The 20,090-nt window shown below is 45.2% G+C and overlaps 1 protein-coding gene across 1 annotated transcript in view; it reads left to right on the top strand.

Annotated features, from left to right (window-relative positions):
- The window catches only part of LOC131265097 (zwei Ig domain protein zig-8), a 104,674-nt gene extending 86,143 nt beyond the window's left edge, over positions 1-18,531 (top strand). Inside the window, exons 6-7 of the mRNA XM_058267359.1 lie at positions 5,884-6,097; positions 18,521-18,531. Coding sequence (XP_058123342.1) covers positions 5,884-6,097; positions 18,521-18,531 — 225 coding nt within the window. The remainder of the gene's footprint in view (positions 1-5,883; positions 6,098-18,520) is intronic.
- The last annotated feature ends 1,559 nt before the right edge of the window (positions 18,532-20,090 follow it).

The raw sequence follows: 20,090 nt of genomic DNA, 5'->3' as shown, positions 1-20,090 counted from the left end.
ACACCCTAGCGGACGTAAGCTACCCAAAAGAAGTGCAAGCGGTTGGCATGAAAAGCCCATCTGAAGGGTGGGCGCGAACCCGATCCCAGTCGACGAGCGGAAGTAAATTGAAGTAGTATGTTATTTTGGGAGCAATCACGGCCGCCCGGTTCACAGGCTTTTGCGAACACGACCCGTGAGTGGCGGTGTAATGGCCGGCATAGTTAAGCTTTCAACCATTTTCCCACGATATATATGTGCGCCATCGTCCACCCGCTTGGCTCGTGCTTTGTGCAGTTGCATTTTCGAACGTCTTTCCCACTTACCGGCCCGGGCAACGACCGGCACGAAAGGCTGTGATTTTCACGGGGGAAATTCCACTTGTTCCGGTAGAGATTATGGTTATTTCTTCGCTACGGAATGCAATTCGTACGATGGTGTGTTCTAGAGGATTAAACTTTACCGAAGCTGGCGAAGCTTTCCTTCTTCGAAAAGCCTAAGAGGATTCGACTTAAGGCCGTCGTTGGAAAATTGAATTCTATGTCAAATAAAAGAAAAAAATGTTATCCAAAGACCTTAAAATGATTTGAAAATTCAAAAACATATAAACCTAAATTAGTAATATGTTTTATTAGAAGTCAAACATCCGTTGAGAGGAGTAAAAATCAAAGCAACTAAAACACAAAAGCAACCTATTCTTCGAGTAAGAAAAATTGACCTAAAATGTCCACCATTGTCAGTGGCCATTTTTTTAGTGGCTTAATTTAGAACGTCTTCTCGCGGAACCGTTTCTCGTTGAAATATCTTTTTCTTTCTCAAATTATCATCCACCGTACCCGGAGGAAGGATTGCAGAGCGGTGCCGGAAGATAATAGACACAAAAAGAAAAAAGGAAAATCGAATGCCTTCAATAGCGTGCGCATCCGGTCCGTTGTTCAACCATTGTGCAGTGAATTGAGTGATAAAAGCGATAATTCATGGCTTCTCCAACGGGGTCGGAAAACGGAAGCACTTCTCGATCGAACGGGGAAAAAAAATGAATCCAAAACAAAAAAGCTAGCAAAGATTGGACGATTCTTACCAGCGCGGACGAGAAATGCCAAGAAAAAGGGTCGGATGGGTTTTCTACGGAACGGTCAGTTAATTCGCGTCGGGGCGTACGGATATTTATTACCAGTTCATTGAGTACTCGAGCTTGACCGGGTCGGGTAACGTCGCTTTTCTGAGGTCGTCGAGCAGTTTTTTTCTCCGGGTCTTTTGTCCGCACCAGTCAAGCGTGGCTTAGTGAGCTGGGACCCTTCGCTACTCACTTTGGCATTATGAAATATGGATTTTTATTTCCAATCCACCGCCATTAAATAAAGCGAACAAAACAATGGGCAGTATGAAAAAGGGGTTTTGTTTGAGCAGATAAAGCTATTACTTGAGATGTTTACAGACGAAGCAACCGTTCATTAAACCTTAATGCATCCTTTATCATCTTTGACGTCAAGGTAAAAGCATCGCTTGTTTACTTGCTTGTTTCACTTAATCGTGTCTATACATGCAAATGTGTTGAATTAATTAATCAACTTTGCAAAAGAAACTTGCTTGACTGACATGCACGTGTTGTCCCTTCATCCCGTCATTATGGAAACTCATTCCAACACGCAACTTTTCCGATTGATTCCGCACGACCTACCATATCTGATAACGGTTCGCTCGCTGTCGGAAAAATCAATCACACCGGATTTTCTCGGCGCCTCATTCGTCACCGCACCGCTAATCTGTCCGACATCATCTCGACAGGCTCGCTAAGACAGCCCTGAAAGGTGTCTCTACTTCCTTCCTTAAACGAATCTAATGTGCGGATCTGGATCGAGACGAGCCACAGATAAAAAGGACGAGCGCCAGGAACGCATTACCATGTTGTAATGAAGCATGTAAACCAATCTGTTCCAATCACAGTGAAAAAGCCAGAAACCAGTCACGGCGCGCAAAACATGGCAGTACATGGCCTCTTTATCTTATCATCACCCAACATCCTTCCCTTTCTTTTCTTTTTCCACCCCTCCCCCCAAGACGTCACTAAATGGTACCGGATTGGGGCTGACGGCGTGGGGTGGGAAAAACACAAGACCATGGTGGTTATGCCCGTAGGTCGGAAAAGGTCAAAGAACGAGGAACAATAGGAAGAAAAAACACCATCACACACACACACACATACGCACGCGTTACGTACGCACATAACGCGCAACAACCATTTCTGATCAAAATTTATCGCCCACCAAATTAAGCTTATCGGTTCGCCCGACGTCGCTGTGTCTCCGATCTTGTGCCGGAAAATGCTACGATTCTTCCGCACGCAACCGCTTCCCTCGGGCGTGCCGTCCGCCGATTTTCCACCCAATCAACTTCGGCCGACTTTTTTCCGCATTCCATTCCCAATCTCCCCAACGAGTCACCCCGGCTCCTGCTCATCAACGTCATTCCGGCTTCTGACCGTTCGATTCTCTTTGCCTCACGCACCAACACACCCGCCTGCTTCGGCCACGAAGACAACCATCAAATGTCGGCAATCACGAAAGAACGACGGACACCCGACGACCATTTTCGTACACCATTTTTGATCCTATCACGACGGTTCGACGTTCGACGCCCTGCGAAAAGAAACATTAACAAGCGTCGGCCACCCCGGCCCACCAACCAACCCACCCACCCAATAATGAATCGATGGGAACAAATCGAAGGCTCAGGCTTAATCCCTTAACGACGCCCCTCATCTTCCCGCACATTCGGTGGCCGGCTTTGGGCTGCGACAAGAAATTCTGAGCTCGATAAACTGAAAATAAAACCACATCCACACACCAGATTGCGCACTCGAGATTGCGTGAATTGGTCTCCGTAAGCGTTTATGTGTTCCCATGTGTGGGAACAAAAAAAAGCAAAGGTGTTTATCGGTTGGCTGGAATGGTTTCAGGTTTATGGATTAATTTTTGATTTATTTTTGAGCGCCCGATTTCCACCGTCAGCTGAAATGTGAGAATCTTCATGAACTCTTTCGCGCTCGAAGTGAAAGGTCGCTCGAGGTTGATGGCAACTAATTGGCTGTCTTCGGTTGGCTTTTTGACGAAGGACGCCAAAGTGGTACAACTTTCCAGACCGCCATCCGACTCCCGAGTATCGATCGTTTGGCCAACAGTTGTTGAACATCCGGCTGAACGTTGTTGGAGCTTTCGCAACGCACGGTGAAAGTAACAAACAAAAAAATCACCCCCAATGAAATGGGAATGCAACATTCTGGTCCCGGCTCTTTTTTCCAAACGACCGTTTACTTTCGGTTCAATTTATTTGGCATTATATGGAAATGACCCGTACCCGTACACAGAGAGGGGTTTAATTTCGTTTTTGTCAAATTTATATCTTTGCATGTTTGCGATTCGGTTGGTTTTTGCTTCTGCCGGCAGGAAAATCGATCGTTACTGGCGTAACATCGGCCACGACAACAGGGCAACCAGCTGTTTCACTTGCAAACGACCCTCGGAGGAAAGTAAAATGGTCCACGAATGTCTTTTTGAAGAAGTGTTGTATCGATCGGATTTTCTTGATTTTATATCCTCAATCGTTTCTTTGTCCAACGTTAGATTCTAGTCTTGTTGCGTTGTCTGGTTGTTGTTACAAAATTATTATATATCATGTGCCCAGAAACATGTTGTAATGTTTAGCATTCGATTTAAAGCACCCCAAACCTATAAAGTCCCTCCAGTTTCACGTTGATTAGCTTCGTTACCATCCACGACGTACCTGGCTGCCAGGCCGTCAAAGTGTCAGGCTTTAAAATTGTAAAATAATCCAATCAGTCTTGGACTTTTTTTTCCCGAGCCCGAAACATGCCAACTGTACACCCTCGACAATGGGAAAGAAAAAAGGGTTTCTTAACTAGCAATTACGTTGTAAATTGGGGAACCATGTTGAGCGCAAGCATTCTCAACCCGCCATTACACCCCCACCCGTGGCCCTTGGAACGCTTTACCTTTCATGGTTTTTGCAGCTCGAGAGCCCAAAAGAGAGAGAGGGAGAGCGGGGACAGTTTTCCTCAGCAATAGCACATCCGATCCGCGTCTAGAGCAGGCCACCCGAACCACCAACACCAACCCACCGCCTTGTGCCTTCGATTGAAATAACAACAAAATGGCGAACGGTTTTGGTGCTTGCGTCGTTGCGAGACCGATTTCTAAAACAAACCCCAAGCGCCAAGAGAGCAAAAAAAAAGAACTGCTTTCCGAATTCCAATTACGCTTAATGTTCGCTGGTCGTTATGGAAATGGCTTTGGCATCGGAATTTTCATCCATTCACCGGCGCACCCCATTTTGGTGAGGAAGGAGGGGGGGGGGGGGGAGGGGTTTGGTTGCAGTTTCGGTGGTTTGTGTGAATGTGCGATTTTTCGGTGCCGTTTCCACCTCTTTTCCCACACCCCCTCATGTTCTCCCACCTAAATTGAAACAATCAACCAAACCGAGGAATCCCGGAATTCGACGAATCGAAAATCCACACTCAGAGGCAGCGGAAGGGGCAGCAGGGAGTGTACGCCGGAAGGAGAGGGCGGGACCTAAAATCGAAGGTCGAACGGAAACGATGGAGGAAAATAGGGAACGTCAAAACCGCGCATCCCTCGACTGGGAATGTGTACTTTAGCACAATGTGTTTTTTTCCTCTCGAAGCTCGCAGAAAGGAAAGCGGTGTGAGGGGTGGGGAGGGGGGGGGGAATACAGCCAACCGGGAAATGCTAGGGAAAATGGAATCGGTCAAACGACACGAAACCGTAAAACCCTCCCCGAGTCGGATGCGAAAACTTCAAATTGAAAGAGTTAAACGCTGGCGTTTTCATGTGGTTGCTCCATTATTTGCAATCCCTGTTTTTCCCGCCATCTTCGCCGTAGCCGTCTGGGGTGGGAGGGGGGGGGGGGGGGGAACTCCCACGAGGCTCCCGGGGTACATCAAAACCCCCTGTTCGAACGCTACCGGAAAATGCCCGCTACTCCATGCCCGATCTTAGCCACGAAGCTGTGGCGTAGAAAATGAGAAAATTGATTTTCCATTCATGCATCCTTCAGCTCGAATCGTGCAGGAAATTAAGCGCAACTGTGTGCTTGGAGGTTTTCCTTCCGTTTTTTCCCATTCACCACCCGACCGCGAGTGTGGGCATGCCCGTTCCGCTCGGGTGGGAGAAAGTGCTCTTCATTGTCTTGAAAAAGTGCTGACTCGCCTAGAAAAGGGGAGGAGGAAAACGAAGGAAAATTGTACCGGAGCAGAGTTTTCGCCCCGCAACATTCCGGTGCCGCATAATGAGACAATCATTTCGCCGTGTCATGGTGGTTGTATCGACAAAGTGTCTGGCGGCATCGTACACGCGGGGACCATGTGTTTCGAACGGGCTTATTGTTGTTATTGTGAAAATGATCATTATCAAGCAAATAGTTGTAGCTTTTCGACAATCAACAGAAGAGTAATTGAAATCGTTTGACGTCATTGCAAAGTGTTCCATTGCTGCCTAACGGAAGGCGAAAAGTGTTGCAAATAAAAGGAAAATCTTAATGCTGGACATTTGAAATGAATAGATCGTTTTTTCTCGTGATCTCCCATCCATTAGCTCAACTAATACGACGACATTGATTGATAAAAACAAAACTTCGATTGTCGAAACAACAATCAGCTCCGGCTAAATTGATGGAACCAACATTCAATCAGACCGGCTGAACAGTGAACCGCACTCAGTCCGGAGCGATTAATCGAGTTCTTTGGGAAACTCACCCACCCCCGTTCCCTCCGCCTACACGTACCCGGCAGGACTAATTTGGACGAATGTTTCATGTTCCGTTTCTCGTTGTTTTCCTTTTCGCTGTTTTTTTGTTTTTTGCTCGCAGAGTCCACAGCCACCCCAGTACGTGTATTGGCAGCGCAACGATCGGATGATCAATTACGACGACTCGAGGCGGGACATTACCATCGAGACGACGCCCGGGCCCCGGACGCAGAGCCGGCTCATCATCCGGGAGCCGCAGATCAACGACTCGGGCAATTACACCTGCTCGGCCAGCAACACCGAGCCGGCCAGCATATACGTGTTCGTGTCGAAAGGTAGGTGAACGTGCCGTTTTTTCCCTCCATTTGTAACTAGGTTTTTTTCTTTCGTTACTTGTATCTTTTTTTTTTTGTCATGTTTGGTGGGTTCTGTATTTTTACCTTCCATTATGCTCCGAGTAAAATAACGATCTACTCGGTTTCCTTTTTTTCCCCGTGGGTATCCATCCCTTGTGGTTTTTCCTCCGTTGATGAATTGCTGGAAGAAAGAATTGTGTCCTCGTTTTTATTCTGTTCCTGCTTTACTATCTTGTCGACTGAGAGCGCTGTCATGTTTATGGGTCACCCTGTTCGGGGGTGCTCAGCAATCTCCCGGGATCCTAAAGGCTCGGCAACAGCTGTACACGACCTTGGTGGGCTTAATCTAATCGGACAAATCTACCCCTTATCACCCAATCCGCACCCCTCGTCATTCTCTGGACAACTTCATTCGGTTACTTTGCGCATAGTGTTTTGCCTATTTTCCCTCCCCACAAACCGGCTCGACGCACGCCGCGGGTCATGCAATCAACACGATGATCCAAGGGTACGGGCCCGTGTGTCCTGCAACCCGTTCCCGCACACTCACCGCCGCCCCTCGCGCGTTGATGAATGGGCAAAGTTGTTGAAATTTATTAGGCCAACACCTTATCGCCTAATTACTATTCAGAGGGACTTAATTATGCCCGAAAGTTTGCCACATCCAGCAAACACAACACCGTCAGCAACCTTGGCCAGGGGTACCAGGACCCCCCGGTGCGATGCGGGCCAGATGGAAGGAGGGCAAAGTTTTGCCTCACCGTTCACCGGGTGTCTGCAACTCTCGCGGCAACTTCTGCAACTCTCGCCACGAGCCCGAACGCACGGCACCGCGTTCGGCCACACTGATGTACTGCCGGCGCCGACAACGACACACCGGGCACATCAACCGGCCTCGGAGTAATGGCGAGCCCAAGCCGAGCACCCCTTTGTGCCTGAAGAAGGAAGGAGGAGATTTTTATCGGCACAAGAACCGGCGCCCATTCCACGCGCCGTTACTATAGTTCACGCTAGTTTTGGCGCAAACGACACTTTTTGGGTGTGTGTCAAGTTTATGCCTGTGGCTAGCAGCGAATTGGTGCAAGTGCCGCCGAGTTGAGCAATTGGCAAAAGTACAGACTTTGTTGTAATTGAATAATGTTAGCCCAGCAAACAAGTTCCTACTGTCTCGAATGCCATTGCTTAAATGTTGCTTTAGGAAGGCAGATGGAAGCAGTTTGAATATGTTTGGATAAAGTTTTCAATACCATTTTTGTGGAGCCTGTTAACTTGAAACCCCCTAAAACTGTTTGACAGTTGTATTGTACGATTTGCTAATTTATTTAAACTAATTTTTATTTTCATGAAACAATGATTCCACTAATCTTATCAGTTGTATTCGAAAAGTTTTTAAAATATAATCTGACAGGTGGTTGATGAGAAAACATAAATTGACTAACCTGCATACTTTTTCTACCTACTTGATTGTTTGGTTATCGTAAGAAGGAAAAACAGTCAATAGAAGATAGGAAAATAACTTGGGAAAACCCGTTGACAAGCTATTGGGTGTAGATTCTGAGCATCTTCATATGAGTAATAATGTTCAATACAATACGCAAACTAACATAGACCTATACACACAATTGAAGTAATAATATCTCAAATCTGCTTATTCGTGAGTCAAAAACCTTTTTCAATTGAATATAACATTACGTATCAGACAATTATTTGAGAATGCTGACAATTTAAATAAAATTGAAAATTTCTTTGAAATCATTAAACATATTAGTATTCATTTGTAACACATTTTTATTCATAGTTTGACTAATGGTGTGTTTGAACCTACCAACCTCAATGTGGCTCTAGCTCGTTCGCTACGTCCTTCACCACCGCAAGCCATTTGATTTCCTTTCCAAGAACACTCCACAAAACTAACCCACGCTAGCAAATTGCATTCAAAGCGTTCAGTAAAATATACGAGGCTACAAGTTGCACCGGGAAATGTAGTACCACCGAAGCGTAAGTAACTTAAATGACAACTAAATCCGGGAACTCCATCCCAGCCCGGCCCAGGGTTGCTGCGCGGTTCCAATGACGCTGTACCAGCTGATCACAGCACGAGCGAACAAAGATGGAGAAAAAAGTGGTCAATTGCGTTGAAAAGCTGGTCAACTTCGGGTCCATCGCCGGCGGACGAGCTCCAGTAACAGTAGAACACTTCACTGCGAAATGGAAAACTATGCGATTAAGAAACTTACCACCAGCGGAGGGGACGGGCCTTCGTTAACGGGCCATAAAGGGGGACGCTTGGGGGACAGAAAATCGCAACGACCCGAAGAGAAAAAAAGCAACCCATTCCATCTGCAAGCCGCCGGGCGGAAAAAGGGCAAAACTCGTACTTTTAAAATCCTTTCCCCGCGTTTGCTGCGCGAATGGAGCGAGAAAAATTAACACACGCTCGCGCGCCACCTCGCGGCCAGTGCACTTAGTTGGCCAAGAACAAAGAAGTAGTATGGAATGCCGAAAAAAAATGCCGAGCGAAAAGAAATCATGGCATACATTCGCCGAGCGGTACATTCCAAACTAGTTTCCGTTGGAATTCTTTCGTGAGCCTTCGGGGAAAATGCTTGCAACTTACGCCGTAAAATCCACTTCTCTGACACCGTGGGCTCGCGCTGAAATAAAACTGTGGAAAAATTCACCAACCGGACCGGATGCAGGGATGGAAAAAAAGCATCCGCAACTGTATAACGAAACTTTCCCTTTACATAACGTTGGAAGGGAAAATTGCGAGCAAAGTGTGCGTTGCGAGCGGTAGTAAATTGCATTAGAATACAGCTTCGGTGAACATCTAGTGAGCATGGGTTTTTCCCTGCGTTCCGATTACTGGGAAGCTGTGTGGGAGGGGGGCTTGCTCTCCATCAATTTTATCTGCTCAACCACCCGCAGGCCGGTGAGTTAAAATTCCTGACCTGTCCGGATTTTTCCAACCCGATACAGCTCCGGCGATGATGGCCGTATTAAGCCTTCGTTGAAACTTTCCTTTCCGGCATTCGGGTTTCCCCCCACTCTTGCACCCGCGCCAGCTAAGGATGGAAATTAAACTTTGCCTTTCCCGCGGGCGTTCGATCCGAGTAGGCAGGGAAATGGGTGGGGCCCATTGGTGATGGGTTGGAAAGTTTTTCCCACCCGAATCCGCGATGCCCGGCTAACGAGCGTGCTTAATGGGATGGTATTAACGAGAAATTATTAACATTCTTTCCCGGTTCCCGAATCTTTCGCCCAACGCCGGTTCGGTTTCTCGCGGCCAAATTTAACACCCGGACCAGAACGGATTCGTTGGAACTGCGGCACAATCTTCGAATACCGCTAATATTTTAACACTTTCCAGCGCGTTCCACCGCGAGCCGGTGATCGGATGCTGCGCCATCAAAAATTCGTACTCGTTGGCTTGCATTGCACCCGCACCTGCATGGTGATAAATCCACCGGAACAAGTTTAAACATTTATTAGCCTTCCCTCCAAGGATCGTGCAATCTCGCAGCAGATGATGTAGATTGAAAAATAATTACACTATCCGAGCCAATACACTGGAAAGGGGTTTGAAAAGTTTGTAAATTCTCCTGCCAAAGCCTGCTCTCGGAGACTAATCGACGGTCGGGTGGCAACGATGGTGCCCACAAAAGCCGTCCATTTTGAGAGCCCTTTGGGGGGTTTCCCGAAAAAGCATGCACCATTGATTAAAACCATTCCCCCGATGGAGCGGGTAAAGTAAACGTCCTCGGAATGAGACTCATGATGCTTCTGAGCGGAGGCGGGGAGGTAGCAACAAGTTTTAATTAAAACGAACATTCGTTCCGGATTAGACCAAATGAGATTGACCATACGGGGTGTAGGTGGAGGTAAGGCTCTGGGATATAGCAATCTGCCAGGACGAACAAGGGGTAAGACAGGTTCCACCATTACTAAGTCTCGGTACTATGGAAATAATGCTTTAAAAGGGTTGCCTTAGCTCATCCGTTAGGTTTTTCTTCCTGATGATCCTTACACGGATGATCACATGCGCAGGGGGTTTTCTAAGCAAGTGATGCTTTCAGCCACCTGGAGAGGTGTTTTTGGGGAAAAAAATCCCCCAGTTTTACCTATAATGGATCGAATATGCTTCTTTTTCAAGGGAATGGAATCAGGAAAAAGAAAAACGAAAGCCCTATATGCACTTTCGAGCCATCTCTCATCTTATGATGTGCCAAATGCACTGCGTGATGGGTTTTTAGCTCCACAGTAAAAGCTTATGCAAGCGCTATGATGCACGAACACGCGTAAAAAGTTTCCTATCGACTAATGGAAAAATGATTCTCCGAGAAGTTCGTACACTCCAAAAGGATTACTTTGTGGCTGGCTTTCCATTAGCTGCAGTGTTCAAAGATCCCCTTTCCCGTGGATGATAAATTTCATTACGAAAGGTACATTTTGTCTAATTTGATATCGCTTTTCGCACCCGAGGTTGGGGTTTTTTTTTCCCCCTGGATGCCCATTCACGCCTATATTAATGGAGGTGCAGGCCTTATCTCGATCACGGTGGGGTTCCTTATAAAACTGCCCATTGTTCGGTGTTCGTAAACTTAGATAGCGCAACGAGCAAAGCAGGCAGGCCAGAAAACGCTCGCCAAGTAAAACGCTGCCATTGGGCGCAAGAAGCCGTGGCATTAATTGCTTTATTGAATTGGGAAAATTTTCGTTTAACACAATTATCGAAAATGGCGACGATCTGCTCCGGTAAGCTGCTTCCGGAGGGTGGGGAAGAAAGAAAACCCAACGAAGAAGGAGTTTTTCCGGCCGTGTTCCATTTTCACCTCGGAAGCCTCGAAACATAACTGAACACGATTAACGCAAATTGGAAAATAATACCGAAATAGCCGGCAGGAGTTGCTTTCCGAACGTGCGCACGGGCCACACTGATGATGATTTTTACTTTATTTGTTTAGTGTTCCACCTTTTCCCTCGCCTCACCCCGGGCACACCGGTTGCGCCATCTCGGTGCCTTATCTTCTTTTGCCTAAAATTAGATCCTCTAGCCACACCGAAGAAATGTCGCACGGTTCGACCTCGAAGGACTAACACAAACCGATCCGAGCTTCCACAACGGTTCCTCGGGATATCGTGTTGTCCAGCGGATAATTTTCCGGCGTACGATACCGAAGTAGTAAAACACGATTAGCTTCCGCTTTCCCACCGGCGCGAGTGGGAAAGCGGCGTGGTAAGAGGTGTCGGTTGCGCTTAGATGCTTGCGATAAGTCACAGTGGAGTTGCCGGTTTTGCCGGCCCGCTCTCCGGGATGCTCGGAACACGGGAACCGGCACCGGGATTGTGGTATCCATTTTTATCGCTCACACCTTTTCCCCGGAACGCAGCCATTGGGGTTTACAGTTTATGGTTGGGCTTGTTATCGGGAATTTGAAAATTCCAGCGAGGAGTTGTACAAGCTGGTCACCTGTTGGCGCTTCGGAACGTGCTTTGAAGCACAATTTACGATTATTAAACTGATGGCTGGTATCAGATATAGAAAATGAAAATGACGACAAGCCTTAATACTATGCAGTAGTCTCATCAGAAAGCGTTGAAAGGAAGATTGAATAAGCTGGGCTGGTGTGCGTCTTACAATCGAACCATTAACGATACGCTTCAGGCGTAATTGAGTTTTCGTTCTGTTCAATTTATTTAAATAAACATTTTTCATGTTTCACATTTTAATACCTGCACGAAACACTTAGTTAAATTCATACTCATACCCCAGAGACCTTGTTAAACTAATTTCGCAAAGCCAAACAGCTCGAATTCTTCAACGGGAAAACTTTCTAGCCCTACAACCGGAAACTATATCGTTCGGAAATCCGTTCTCAACGAGCTACGGCTTTCTATTACCCAGCTTGTTAGCACGAGTAGCATAATCGAAACGTCAACATTTGCGCACATTTCCTTTGCGAACGCCTAGGCTCTAGGGCTGGGAAAAACAGACGCCGCCTCACATGCACGGCTGCATGTATGTTGTTAGCTTTTCCCACCGGCTTCGCTCGCTTCCCAAACGATGGAGAGATTTGTGCAGGATTCAATTATTGGTTCATCGTTTTGTCGTAAACAGATCATCGTCGTCTGATGCCACCCGACGTGCGATGTTGTGCGGAGTTGCGTTCGATCGGAAAACATGAAAAGCATAACGAAAATGAAACAGAAACCAAGACTTCAATAACAATGCCGAAAAAAGTGGGCAACAAAAGAAGGGTAGACTAAAAAAAAAAATGAGCAGCATCCTCCCAAGCTGTCCCGCACCTTCATTCCCCGTAGGGAAAGGATTTAAAAGTAAGCGGATTACCTTTCCATAAAATTACGTCATGATTGGTCGATTGCGAGGCACGGCCCAGCACGTCGATCAGCCAACCGGAAGCCCACTTTCCGACGGATGAATCGGTGGATCCCCGTTACAGGGCAAACGGAACATGCGAACGGTTTACTTGGCAGGGCTTCCTCGAAGGGCTGGGCAGAACCATGTCATGTGCACCGATCCGCTGTTCTGCAGGCAATAGAAATCGGACGGCTATAATTCCTCAAAGCTGTTCCATTTTCGGATGGAGATGGCTTCTTCCGTTTGGCCTCGTTCCACGCACGGCTGACGCTTGTCTTGTGGTTGGAAAAAAATGGACAACTATGGTAGACATGTATCCAACTCGGCAGCTTATTGTGCCCACCTACGTCAGCTGTAAACAGCTTTTGTGAACATTCCATCATCCCAGCTTTTCTGGACATTCCTGCTTCCGGTGAGAGGGCTTTGCTAAGCCCTTCTAAACGCTCAAAATCAAAAAGCTTTATTACTTTTGTATGTTTATTTCAACTCACGTGAAAACATACAACTACATTCCCGCATTGGGTTCAATTTTTATTTTACCCACCATTTCTTCCCTTTTTCAAACATTTAACCAATCCAACCAAGCGAAACCAATGAGCGTGAAAAATCATACGGTTCACGTTTTCCCATAGCTCGTATAATCAAAGTTATGAAAACTTTCTTACGAAGACCAAATATATAAAAGAAAAGTAACGGGCTATGGGTTCCAGTTTCCTCCCCGGGCTGCGGGAGAAGTATTTATCCCTTCTGCAACTTACCTCACCGCCTCTTGTTCCCCTTCCCTCGTTAGCAGGAAGTTGAGACGAAACTCGGCTGGAGAAACTATGAAAGTAATAACAATAATGCATGAACTGACGGAGGTAAAAGTTTTAAAACAGCTAAAGTCAATATTGATTCTAGAACCGTCCCATCTCTGAGCCTACCATCTTCCTCCTGGGGCTTTGAATAGAAAAGGACGGGGCATGGTCGAGGGGAAAACTTCTCCAAAAATTTTCCTCCTGCCTTTTGGATCTTTCCTTTCTCGGACACTAAAAGTACACCTTTCCGCCATTTTCGTCGTTTGGTGCCGGGAATCGGTTTAGGTCACGAGTAATGGATTAATGAATGAAATTAAAGTAGGAGTAAAACCAAAACGAAAAAGGAGAGTAGGTTGAGAAAAATTGAGAAAACGTTTAATAAAAAAATACTTTCTGTTCCTTTACAACATTGAATGTAAAATCAGCAATTACCAACCACAACTACTTTAATTTCTTAACCAGGTTTAATTTCAATGTTTAATGTGAGATTTATTGCAGCTGTAATGATTGTGAATTGGAAAATTCAAGTGATTTTCTTCTTCCTTAGAATCACGTGATGAAATTAAAGAATATCAAACCAATTTGAATATTCGAATATTTTCTGTTCATAACAGTAATATTTGACAGAGTATAATTCTTTAAGTTTAATATATGCAAATAATCAGAATACCGAACATCAAATGATTTGAAAGAAATATGCTTACCTCGTTTTTATAGATTAGATCGACACTTGTATTCCAGATGAATGAAACTGCTTAATCTGCAGTGCTGATAAATGCATGATCGAACAGCAAAACTAGGTCAATAGGTGGATATTCAGTGATTTAATTCACTGTGTAATATAAACCATAACCCAAACACTAAACTTCCAAATACTGAATTGCAAAATCATGCTCGAGATAGTTTAATAGGACCATAGAGCTTCAACGAATGCATCTGTATGTATTACTCTCGAATTTGGCGCTTGGCAGTGCCGTAAAACTTTCACCTCTCCGTAACAAACTTTCTACCCGAAGACCCTACCGGCAGTCCCCCCTCTCCACGGGGCTGAGCAGATTAGTTTGGTGATTATTTGAGCTGGCGAAGAAAACTTTCCCCCGGTTGGCGATGGGATAATTTAACGCCATTTTTTCTGCTTGATTTCTTCGTACCTCGTTTGGGTTTGGGAAAATAATATAAAACGGAAGTTTTTGCTGAAGAATATAAGCCATCATTTGATTTTCAACGTGAATAGTTCAGTTCAAATTTTGGGCATTACGTCGGTTCAAACTTTATTTAACTCCGAGTAAGGTGGTCAAAGTTATGTATAATTTAATATAAATGTTTCAAAATGAGTACTTTTACAGCCTTACTGTTCTTTATCAATACCCAAACTTCAATTCCATAAAGCCATTGTACTTGAAAATTTATGATCAGGAATGCGATTCTCTGCTCTTCTTTGTCATTATTTAAAAAGGAAAGTGGCGAAGGAAACAAGCAACTCACCGAAAGTCCAATGGTGCAGATAAAAGACCGATAGATCGAAAACAAACCCAATACACTGAGCAGTGCATTGTTCACTCCCGAGAGTTTCCCGGACCTTCGTGGCCATAAATCGAGATCAACTCAATTTATGACCACGTAGCATCCCTTCCAGGCCCCTGCTTGACTTTCCATCCCGTTCGCGAACGGGAGTGCGCGGGTGAAGCCACGAAAAAGAGCATAAAAGCAACACAACAACAACAACACCATCGTTTGTTTGGGGGGGGAGGCAATGGCCGAGCAGTATAGGGCGCTATACCCCCACCTCTCTGCGGGGGGTATAGCGCCCCACCTCTCTGCGTCGCTAACCAATTATGGTCGATGGCCGAATGACAAGCGTTTTGGCGCTAGGCGCTTTTCCACTGCAGCAAGTGGCAGTCTATAAAAATTAAACTTAAGGAAATTAAATTTGATGGCTTTTCATTCAGTCGCCGACCGCGGACCCGCCGTGCAGGGAGTCGCCGGTTGGCCCGAGTTGGCGGTGTTTGCTTTGGCCAGCGTTTGCCGTTTGATTGAATTTTCGTTGAGCAAACTAAAACATAAAGAAAAAGTAAAACCAGCATAAAACCCAAGCTCCCTGCGCCTAAACCACGACGGAGGGGCGTGGCATTAGCGGCAGGCCGGCAGCAGTGAAGAATCACTCTTGTTTTTTTTTTCTTCCTTTTCACCCTGGAGTTCGCCTTTTTTCCAACGTCATCTTCAAAATTGAGTCACTAAACGGATAAAGAACCACCGTTCCCTGCTCCCAAAAAAAGGCGAGGTATTTGTCACCCTCAGCTCACGCGTGACACGACAAATGCAAGAACAATAATATCCAGCCGCTTTCGCACAGTTTCCGAACCGCCTTGATGGGAAATCATTGCTTTATTTTTTTTTGTTCACTCCCCCAAAAGGGAATGAAACACTGGACACATTTTACGAAGCACTAAAATTTTATTTACTTTCAAGTGATTGCAGCACTTTAAGTGTTAGTTTACGTTTGGTTCTCCTTTGGGGCAGGGATTTGCCGTACTGGGAGATGTTTTTGGGACATTAAAAAAAACCCCGCTGAGAGGGGCAAATTGAAATTAAGGCAAGCTGCACACCACTTTCCATTTTTAATAGCCGCCGTTACAAGTGTTCCGAGTTTAGTGGTGTTTGATTAATTTGTACAGTGGTAAAAATTACTACATTAAAAATAACTAGTTGTTTTTTTTTCTGGTTATTGCTTAAGTGACCTTGGTGTTATTGTTCTACATTTCTTGATGTTTTAAATAGTACAGTGATTCATTAATCAAATATTCAAAGACTTTTTGCAAGGTTCTAGGAAAAGCTACACGCTAGGTTACCTTCGAAAGCAATTCTTTTACATTACGTTTGTATGCACTCACCATTGAACACCTTCTGTGTTAAAAAATAGAACAAATCCTTATTTACCAAAAGCGCCATTTGACGAAATGAATTCATAGTTGACTTTTCTCGTTAGTTCGGTAAACCTTTTAAATGGGTTTGCCGCTTTCCGCCATTGCTAGCACGCGCTGGCAGATGGCCAAATTTGCCGGGATCATCTGTTCACTTCCCCGCTCATAGGAAGCTTTTTCCTGGTTTTTCACCAGGCTAAATTTATCTCCCGCAGGATGCGAACCGGTACCGTGTCGTAAAGCCGGAGGCCACGTCTATTTGCATTTCCGTCATCGTTGTATTCTTCTTACCTTTCTCAACCATCCTCGACGGTGATGGACGAACAAATCAGCGGCCAAAACGACCGGGCACGGCGGAGGTGTCCTTCCGGTGCGCTCACGTCGGGTCGGAGCCGATTTGAAAAACCGAAATAATCCGATTTTTCCATGGTACGCAAGCTAGGGTTCCACGCCGCCGGCGGCTACGACAACTGGTGCTGGTGCAGGTGGGAATGAAACCCGCGCACCGGTGAAGGAAATGGGATATAAATTTGAAATGTGCCTCCGAGAGAGGGTGCAATGCAGAATAAAAAAGAAAAAAAATGGTGCCCCCCGCTCCCGTTATCCGTCACCATTTTCCGGACACGGAAACGAAGGTGAATCTGTATCTGTTGCACGTGCCGTGCAACGGTGGATGGCATTGGCATGCACCGAGTATCACGCTCATTACGCGGGGATATTTTTGCAAATCCCCGGCAAGGAACCGGATTTGCTGATAAAATGGTCTTGTGCTGGCAGTGGAAACCTAGCGTACCGGTAAAAACAGCCCATCGCAGCGTGGCTCGTAGAGCAACAGTAAAGTGGATCATGAGGAATCTTATTTGTGCAAAATACTCTTCCATTTTAGCACGTGATGGCTGAGGAAAAAAAACTATTCCCGCTAAATATAAACAATTATTTAGTGATTGTTGACAAATCTGTTTACTCTGAGCTTGCCAGTTTTAGTGCCCCAAAATCGGTTTTGTTAACTTATTCGTTCCTCGTGGGAAAATAACTCAAAGCCACTCATACTAATCCTACGCTAGGATTAGTTATTTACCACAATTTTATCTCAGCTCCATCATCCGCTTGAAGGAGCATATTGCACACTATCCACCAGCGCACACTCATCTTGATAAATAGATAAGGAAATCCATCGCTCAAGTATGCACAGCAGGTTGGGCAAATTAATATTTATTAGTGTAATATGCTCACCGTTTCACTTAGCGCCGGGCAGGAAATCATATTTTTAGCAAATCTTTCTCATTATCACGCCCTCCCGGGCAGGCGAGCGGAATGAAAAGAAAAAAAAAACCGAGAAGGATGCAACTGGGTGGCCGCAGCCACAGCTCGGTGGCAGACATTCATTCCCACTCACATTCCGCGGAAGCGCGGCCACACGGATCGTGAAGTGCGCAAATGTCGCTCATTAAATTATTCATCCTTGGCCAGGTTAATCAAATTTAATTCCATCTCGCCCATTTCCGCCTGAGTGGAATAATAATTTTGCCCCAGCTTTCCATCTCTCTGGTGGACCCGACCCGCTCGGTACGTCGCTGCCGGCATCAGTTGTCTTCCGATCTCCGGGCTCATGCCTGCCCCGGGCTGTATATGGTGGGTTTTATTTTTAATTTCCATTGCAAGCACGTCCTGCAGAAAATGGGGAGCAATATGAACGGTGTCTCCGCCGTTATCGAAGGGATCACGCAGCGGCCCGTGGGCCCAGTACTTAGCGTCGGAAACACGGCTGACACGAAACCGTCGTCCTGTGCGATAGGATTTCCCGGCCCATCGATGGACAGCCGGCGCGCCGGGGTACGGTTGGAAGATGGATGGTCCTTTCGGTCGTGCACGTCGCCCCTTTGGGGAGGGTTTGCCATAAAGGAAGGTGCTGTTCATGATTTCGTGTCGTTACACCTCACGAACGGTGGTGAGCTATCATGTCGAGGGTTGGCCCGTTAGGGCGCATATTAACATACGAATGAGCTTTCGTAGCCACATGGCTACGCCGCCGGTGGAAGGCGTGTCAAGTATGGTGCACTTCTCCCGATGCCGAATAATTTGAATAATTTGCTGACACTGTTCCGTTTGTTTGTTTGGTGGAGCTTCAATAAAGAAGGGGAGAATTCAATAGACTCGACAAAAAAGTGTAATAGATTGCCAACAAAAGCGTATTTTACATTTCAATGAAAACATGAAACATACTTCCATTTCATGCCATTTCATGCTTTGGTATAATTATATATTAATAGATATATAACTCTACTTTTTGGCTTACGGGTTTTAGTCGATCAATGAGACGAGTATGGAAGAAGTTTTTATTTTCTTTTCTGCAGTATTTGTTTGTAGCTATTTTCAGCGTGGTTGCATTCTAAACTGGAAATAAACCTTTAATTCGATTGAGAGATTTTCATAAAAAACTTATGAAGCAAACCATACATATTTTAAAAGTGCACTCCTATTGGACATAAATGTAACGATACGTGAGGAGCCAATTGGTGAAACTGTAGACGAAACCTGAAACCCAAAGAAAGAAGAAAAATACGATTCTCGATGCAAAACACTTCGAGAAGTTTAATCGTGTAGGAAAACGGGCTGTACCATCCATCTGTAACCGACGTGGGCCGAGATTATAGATCCTTTATGGGCTGACATCATCGTTTCCAACCCTATACTCTCCTTTCGCACGATTTAAACACACATGGAAACGACCGTCATCGGCCGTCATCAACATTATGCCAGCAATTTACTCCACCGAAGCTATGGGTCGAAGATGAAGGTACAACCGGAGTTCTGCGATGGTAAATACAAAATAGAACATAAACGCAGCGTAACGGTGGGATGGTGTACCACATTTCCTGTTTACAAAATGCTTAACTCGATGCTTTATTGCGCATGTATGCATATAGGCTGCATCTTTTCACCTGACCTAACCGGAGTACACTCATGGAAGAGTGCATGTCGTGTACGAATGCATTACTTCCGATAAGCATCATACTCAAGAAGACATGTAAAGCCTTCGCACATATGTTGGTGTGTGTTTTGTGATTTTTTTTTGAAGACCTATGAACGATTTTTTTTTCTGGGGGTGCCCATGGCGCAGCGGTAGCGCGAGGAAACACCACACCACAGGTGTGGGATCGAATCTCGAGTCTGGCACCCTCCGGTATTACGAACGGCTGACCACCGATCTATAATATACCGTCTTTCGGTCACACAAACTCTCTTCGGAGGGAGGCCTTGTCCCACTAGGGGATGTCGTACCACTTAAATAAAATAAAAAAATGAACGATTTTAATAATTTATATTATAAATAATAGCAAGGTCATGGCATTTTTCTGATCAGACTGGTACTACCAATTTGAAATAACCATACACATAAATTTACAATAAAAGTGATGGCTATATCTGAAAAATTTATTTCAAATAATACTGTATTTGAAATTAAGCTTCTGTTTTATACCTTTAGCTTATTCAATGTTTCACAGCTAGGACAAAAACCTACCAGGGTCCATTTTCTTAGCTATTAATCAGTTCTTCATAACTCATCGTCTATAAACCTTTCACAATATGCATTGGATCTACCAAAAAATGAGGTGAAAAGTTTTCAATGGTCCACAGAAAACGGAGTAAAATTTCAGTAACATCCAGCAGCTCGTTTTTTCAAGTAATGCAATGGACAGTACTTTAAACCACCTTAACCTTAAATGTACAACCATTAAACTGCTTCATTATGCTGAAAGTCAACAGAAAAATCACAAAATTTAATCATCATCAATCATCGCCTGTAATTATAAACAGAATTACATGTTTCAATACCAACATTCTAAACCATTTTGAGATACTCTTGGACATTT

This window comes from Anopheles coustani, chromosome 2 (assembly GCF_943734705.1).
Source record: "Anopheles coustani chromosome 2, idAnoCousDA_361_x.2, whole genome shotgun sequence".
NCBI classification, from domain to species: Eukaryota; Metazoa; Arthropoda; class Insecta; order Diptera; family Culicidae; genus Anopheles; species Anopheles coustani.
The sequence above is the reverse complement of the archived record's forward strand: the minus strand, read 5'-3'. Positions and strand labels throughout refer to the sequence as shown.